The sequence below is a fragment of the Calidris pugnax genome, unplaced genomic scaffold (assembly GCF_001431845.1).
Source record: "Calidris pugnax isolate Ruff unplaced genomic scaffold, ASM143184v1 scaffold139, whole genome shotgun sequence".
In the NCBI taxonomy this organism is placed as follows: Eukaryota; Metazoa; Chordata; class Aves; order Charadriiformes; family Scolopacidae; genus Calidris; species Calidris pugnax.
In genome coordinates, this window is record NW_015090863.1 from 262,832 (window position 1) to 270,036 (window position 7,205).

The 7,205-nt window shown below is 55.1% G+C and overlaps 1 protein-coding gene across 3 annotated transcripts in view; it reads right to left on the reverse strand.

Annotated features, from left to right (window-relative positions):
- MYO18B (myosin XVIIIB) overlaps window positions 1-7,205 on the reverse strand; it is an 86,168-nt gene that overhangs the window by 73,396 nt on the left and 5,567 nt on the right. For 2 of the 3 annotated variants that reach the window (XM_014944833.1, XM_014944835.1), the window contains 3 exons: window positions 6,260-6,360; window positions 3,552-3,615; window positions 1,457-1,601 (listed from right to left, as the gene is read on the reverse strand). In XM_014944833.1, the coding sequence (XP_014800319.1) occupies window positions 1,457-1,601; window positions 3,552-3,615; window positions 6,260-6,360 (310 nt within the window). Of the gene's footprint in view, window positions 1-1,456; window positions 1,602-3,551; window positions 3,616-4,184; window positions 4,284-6,259; window positions 6,361-7,205 lie in introns of those variants that run through there. The other variant, XM_014944836.1, reaches the window with a different exon arrangement.

The window sequence follows — 7,205 nt, forward strand, 5'->3', positions numbered from 1 at the left end:
TGGCAGAGGCTGTGCTCCTGAATGGGAGTGAAAAAAACAGTGAAGAGGCTCCCTTTGGTGAGATTTCAAGGAGAGGATTTTGAATATACGACTTCAAAGGGCATGAAAGGGGAAGGGAAGCGATGGCTATCAGGAGACAGGTTTAACCACATTAAAAGAGCCGTCGCCCCCACTGAGACTTTTGCTCCATGCAGCTTTGATTCATTTTTTATCCATATTTCCTTTCATTTCTCCCCTTTTGTTGACGCATGATGGGGGAATCGATACCAGAGTGAGCGATGCTGAGACATGCTCTGCTTGTTAATCCCGTGCCCGAGTCTGCTCCGACGCCACGGGCCCTGCCTGGGCTCACCATTACCACTGCTATTCATGCTGAAATAATTGCGACAAGGTTTGTGGAATAAAGCACTCGATTCCCTCCTCCCCTGACTTACAGGGTGCTCGGGACAGAATGTTCAATAAGTTTGAGCAAACCAGCTCTGCTCACCCAGCAAACCCTCCGTGAAGCTGTCCCTCCATCTGCCTTCGAGCTGGTCACTCTCCCAACGAGCTGTGTCCCCAAAATCTGCCCTCCTGGGAACTCTCAAGAGAGAAGGACTTTTTTTTCTGGCCAAGAATCTTATCACACACTTCAGCCTGAGACAGCGAGGTCAGTTTTTTTTAAAAAGTTGGAAGGGCATTAGGGGAGGCGGAGATGGGGAAAGAGAAGACCAGAGAGAAAGAGAACTTGTTGTAAGTGACGACAGCGTTCATCCTTTTAAAATAATTAATAAATGATTAATGGCATAAATTACCATAAGATGTGTTATGACATGTTGCAGAGACATTTATAAATGTCTGTGACTTAGTTTATAGCAGCCTTTATGCAGCCCTCATAAATTGAAGTGTGTAAATCAATGTGCCTGTCTCTAAAATAGGTTAGAGCACATCTTAAAATAATTTATAAGGGATAAGGCAATTTCTATATGCCTGTATTAACAAAGTCTTTATAAATACAATCTTCATCCAGACTCATTCTATTATAATTCAGTTACTGCATTGGGCACTCAAGAGATGATAAAATTACTGCTACCTGAAGCTGTCCCTTTGCAGTGTCACTGGGGACAACGTGCCAACAAACGAATCACCTGCCCTGCTCCTCCCCAAAGAGCAGGTACAAGGTGACACCTTGCAGCCCCAGTCCTCTCCACGGGTGGCTACAGGACGGACCCTCTCCAGATGCCCCCACAGGTGATGCCCACCAGCATCACCCAACTCCTCCACGAGCAACCAAGGGCTCAGAGCAACCTCCTGCACAACTGCCTCTGGGTGAACATCTCTCCTGACACCTCTTGGTGTGACCTGTGCCCCCCAAAGTTGGGTGCCCAAGCACTAAACACCTCTGGGACATGCTCTCTCGCCTTCCCCCAGCACCAAGATGAGGTATAAGAACAGGAAAGGCTGGAGCTCCCCTTACCTTTACAAGCACCAGCAGCTCCCAGGTGGTAGATGCCAGCCAAGACACGCCAGATGGCTACCTGCTCCTCCACCGTGATGCCCAGCGTGCCCATGGCAGCCTGGAGCTGGGCAAAGGCTGCCGAGGCTTTTTGCTTCTCCTCGGGCTGAGGGAAGGAAGAGAAGGGAGGGAAAATATCACTGCTTCTGCCAGAGCATCGCTGGTGAGGGGGACAGGGAGACAGAAGGATGGGGGGAATGCAGAAGGACATACAGAACCATATGGCCAGCAAGGAAAGGACAATAGGGTGACCTTGGGAACAGTTTGGACAGCAATGAGGGAAGCCCCTGGCAGGTTCCTCAAGAGCCTGGTGTTAGGAGCAAGCCTGGGTGCATCTTCCCATTATACATCTACACGGAATTCCCACTTTTGGAGTATCTACAGAGACATTCAGCAGCAGCTGGAGACAGACCTTTTATATCTTCTCACTTCTACCTAAATACACCCATCCACAGGTGTCCTGGGGCCAGTGGAAGGGCATCCACCCACCAGCAGGACCTCATCTGCCCACCTCCAACACTGCAGCCCCATCCGTGGCTCCTACTATTATTATTTTTTTTTAATAAATGCAGCCTCACTGCAAAATTAAGGTTTTTTTCCCCCTAAACTGAGGATTTTCAATGCATTCATGTGCAGCACGGGGACCAGACACCGCACACACGCTGCAGCTGGCAGCATCCCTGACTTGGCAAGGAGCAGCACGCCTGGTCTAAAGGATTTCAGCTCCTGCCACCCTACGGGGTGGCCACTAATGAGAAAATACAGCTGAGATCTGTGATTTCTCCAGATTCAATAAAATACCCTAAATGCTTGTGACACCGGTGTCACAGCAGGGGTTATCCCCCCCCAGGGGCCGCGGGGATGAACGCTGGGAAGCCGCCAATTAAATTTTCAGTCTCAGCATCCAGAGCACTGCTCAGAGAGGAAAATCTGACAAATTTCCCCAAACTCCAACCCGAAGCAAGCACAGCACACCACTGCCCTGGCTCCCCTCCTGGGCTGGTTCCAGAGCAGGCACACAAAGTGCCACCAACGTCCCCACTCAGCCAGGACAGGCTGTGGGGCAGGATTTCAGCCCCCCCCCCATGGGGAGCTTTTGGGGGGTTCATCCTTCCACACACCCATCCCGAGCATCCTGGCTGCTCCTGGGAAAACCAAGCCCAGCTTTCCAGGGACACACGTGCCGTGGGGAACATCACTGGGAAGGAGAAGTGGTGGCAGGGACAGGGCTTGTCCCCTTCACAGAGCTCAGGTGCTCTGGACTCAAAGAGATGCATCCCAGCTCCTGCAGACCCCCTGCATCCCAGTGGGAAAAGCCTCTGTGCTGGGATGGGGAACCCACAGGAATCAGGGGCTGCGGAAAGAGGGTGAAACCCCATTTATGAACCCAAATTTGCTGCAGAGCGAGGACCCGTGGTACCTCACCATCCCCTCCACGGGAGCCACTGCTCAAACAGCCCATTCCTTGGGCTGCTGGACCGGAGCAGGAGCTCCCTAATGAAGATTGAATATTGAATTCATCAGTAGATGATGTAACTGCAAATTGCTGCGATTCATCCCAGCGCTTTGTCTGGCGGGCAATCTGCTCTCTGATCTCTGCTCAGATTAATGAGGAGCCCGTGCTGGAAATCAACTGCAGCACTTTTCGCCCCTAAAAAAATCCCATTCCGGGCTCTCCAAAGGATGCGCTTGCTCCCCCCCACCAGGAGCTGCCGTAGGGAAACACTGGGGGTTGTTGACCCTGGAACAGCAGGATCTGTCCCCAGGGTGGCTGGGGGTGTCCCAAAGGTGAGTGCAGACACCAGGCAGTGGTGTTGGCAGCTCCCTGCTCCCATGGGGCTGTTGGAGGGGTGTTGGGGGCTGTTTGGGCAGACCCTTCCTCACATCCTGACATTCCTTCTCTCCCTCCATGCGCCCAGTACGGCATCCTGAGTCTCCCAGCAGCCAAGGACCCCAAAGTGTCCTCTAACCGGGGGTGATCCCACCAGTCAAGGACCCCAACAGTTTCTCTAACTGGGGGTGATGAAGGGAACGCTGCACCAGCATTTCTCCCTACCTTTGAGAAGGGCTTGATCCCAAAGGAGTTGTTCTCAGCCACCTGGTGCAAGTGCAGCATCGTCCTGGAAGCAGTTATGGAAAGGGTTGCAGAAAACCAGCCTCAATCTCCCTCCTAGCCTGCCCCCAGCACTCCCCAAACCCTCTCCTCAGGGACTGTCTCTGATGCCCTGTCCCAACCCACCAAGCCCCTTTGCCTTCACAGCCATGTTCCCTGGTTGGGAAAGGCTCCAGAGGCTCTGCCCTGCGCAGGGGGATGGATCCAGCACCAGACACAGCAGGACCCTTTGCCCGGGGATGCACAGCTTGTGGGGAAAGGCAGGAGAGAGCAGAGAAAGGGACCTCCACCTCATTCGATCAGCCCAATTTCAGTTTTAGTGATGGGAAAAATAAAGCACCAGAAAACGTCCCGGTTTCCTATAAAATCTCTAATACGCAAGTGTATAAAAATCACTGCAGCATCACCAATGGGATCACCCTCACAACCTCTTATCAGTGAGGTCTCCAAAACCACGTGGCTGGAGCAAATTTGGGTATAAATCCCAGGGAGCCCCTTGGGGATGGGGGGTACCCCTCAGCTGAGCATCCAGGGGAGGAGCAGAGCCACCCGGTGCTGTGGGACCCTCAGACCCACCTCTGTGCTGCATCCAGCCCCGCCAGCATCAGGGGGAAGACGTTGAAGCTGGTCTCTCCGTGGGGCTGCTGGGCGACGCGGACCCTCTCCAGCAGCATGGTCTGGGAAGGGAGGGGAGGGCAGGGGTGAGCGGCAGCCCCCAGCACGAGGGCAGGGACACCCCCTTGGGATGGGGAAGAGAGGGGACAGTGGCACCCAGAGACTGGGAGATGCTACTGGGAGCTGTCAAGGAGGGTCCCTCCCCACCCCAAGGGGTCTGGGCAATGTGATGACCCCAAAAGAGATGTTACAGCCATTGGATAGGCCATTGCCTGGGCTTAAGACCAGCCTAGATCAGCCTCCAGCCTCGTCAAGGCTGTTCAACACCAGCATTGACACCAGGAAGGAGTCCCTGCAGGGATCCCCCATGATTGTCCCGTCCTCCCAAAAGCATCCCAGGAGGGAACTAGTGGTCCTGAGAGGGAACGGTCCCAAGGAGCACATTCCCACTCCTGTTCAGCTCCCTGCCAGTGTCTGAGGCAGAGGATCCTGGGAAAACCAAGCCCAGCTTTCCAGGGACACACGTGCCGTGGGGAACATCACTGGGAAGGAGAAGTGGTGGCAGGGACAGGGCTTGTCCCCTTCACAGAGCTCAGGTGCTCTGGACTCAAAGAGATGCATCCCAGCTCCTGCAGACCCCCTGCATCCCAGTGGGAAAAGCCTCTGTGCTGGGATGGGGAACCCACAGGAATCAGGGGCTGCGGAAAGAGGGTGAAACCCCATTTATGAACCCAAATTTGCTGCAGAGCGAGGACCCGTGGTACCTCACCATCCCCTCCACGGGAGCCACTGCTCAAACAGCCCATTCCTTGGGCTGCTGGACCGGAGCAGGAGCTCCCTAATGAAGATTGAATATTGAATTCATCAGTAGATGATGTAACTGCAAATTGCTGCGATTCATCCCAGCGCTTTGTCTGGCGGGCAATCTGCTCTCTGATCTCTGCTCAGATTAATGAGGAGCCCGTGCTGGAAATCAACTGCAGCACTTTTCGCCCCTAAAAAAAAAATCCCATTCCGGGCTCTCCAAAGGATGCGCTTGCTCCCCCCCACCAGGAGCTGCCGTAGGGAAACACTGGGGGTTGTTGACCCTGGAACAGCAGGATCTGTCCCCAGGGTGGCTGGGGGTGTCCCAAAGGTGAGAGCAGACACCAGGCAGTGGCGTTGGCAGCTCCCTGCTCCTGTGGGGCTGTTGGAGGGGTGTCGGGGGCTGTTTGGGCAGATCCTTCCTCACATCCTGACATTCCTTCTCTCCCTCCACGCGCCCAGTGCGGCATCCTGAGTCTCCCAGCAGCCAAGGACCCCAAAGTGGCCTCTAACCGGGGGTGATCCCACCAGTCAAGGACCCCAACAGTTTCTCTAACTGGGGGTGATGAAGGGAACGCTGCACCAGCATTTCTCCCTACCTTTGAGAAGGGCTTGATCCCAAAGGAGTTGTTCTCAGCCACCTGGTGCAAGTGCAGCATCGTCCTGGAAGCAGTTATGGAAAAGGTTGCAGAAAACCAGCCTCAATCTCCCTCCTCACCTGCCCCCAGCACTCCCCAAACCCTCTCCTCAGGGACTGTCTCTGATGCCCTGTCCCAACCCACCAAGCCCCTTTGCCTTCACAGCCATGTTCCCTGGTTGGGAAAGGCTCCAGAGGCTCTGCCCTGCGCAGGGGGATGGATCCAGCACCAGACACAGCAGGACCCTTTGCCCGGGGATGCACAGCTTGTGGGGAAAGGCAGGAGAGAGCAGAGAAAGGGACCTCCACCTCATTCGATCAGCCCAATTTCAGTTTTAGTGATGGGAAAAATAAAGCACCAGAAAACGTCCCGGTTTCCTATAAAATCTCTAATACGCAAGTGTATAAAAATCACTGCAGCATCACCAATGGGATCACCCTCACAACCTCTTATCAGAGAGGCCTCCAAAACCACGTGGCTGGAGCAAATTTGGGTATAAATCCCAGGGAGCCCCTTGGGGATGGGGGGTACCCCTCAGCTGAGCATCCAGGGGAGGAGCAGAGCCACCCGGTGCTGTGGGACCCTCAGACCCACCTCTGTGCTGCATCCAGCCCCGCCAGCATCAGGGGGAAGACGTTGAAGCTGGTCTCTCCGTGGGGCTGCTGGGCGACGCGGACCCTCTCCAGCAGCATGGTCTGGGAAGGGAGGGGAGGGCAGGGGTGAGCGGCAGCCCCCAGCACGAGGGCAGGGACACCCCCTTGGGATGGGGAAGAGAGGGGACAGTGGCACCCAGAGACTGGGAGATGCTACTGGGAGCTGTCAAGGAGGGTCCCTCCCCACCCCAAGGGGTCTGGGCAATGTGATGACCCCAAAAGAGATGTTACAGCCATTGGATAGGCCATTGCCTGGGCTTAAGACCAGCCTAGATCAGCCTCCAGCCTCGTCAAGGCTGTTCAACACCAGCATTGACACCAGGAAGGAGTCCCTGCAGGGATCCCCCATGATTGTCCCGTCCTCCCAAAAGCATCCCAGGAGGGTACTAGTGGTCCTGAGAGGGAACGGTCCTGAGGAGCACATTTCCACTCCTGTTCAGCTCCCTGCCAGTGTCTGAGGCAGAGGAGGGGCAGCAAAGAGAAGCCCCGGTGTTCCCCAGAAGCAGACACTGGCTCAAGCCCCCTCCTCCAGCAGAGAGGAGCATCTCTCACACCCATCCTGGTTGGGAAGCACGGCACAGGGGTTGTTTGCTCCCATCTCAGGGACCCCCCAGTTTCAGCCACAGCCCCCCCCCTCAGACAAGCCCCCTCCTCCCTCAGACGAGCCCCCTTCTCCATCAGATGAGCCCTCTCCTCCATCAGACAAGGCCTGGGGGCACCAGCAGCTCTGATTAAAGTGCCTTTGCATAAGAGTGATGGTGATAAAAGCCCCCAGATGCTTCTGCTCCGGGCTGATGTGTAAGGTGCTGCTAATGAAATGCTGAATTATACATTTCCTCATACACATTTCATTCCAGCGCTGCAAGGGAGGGGGGGGTGAGGGGCTG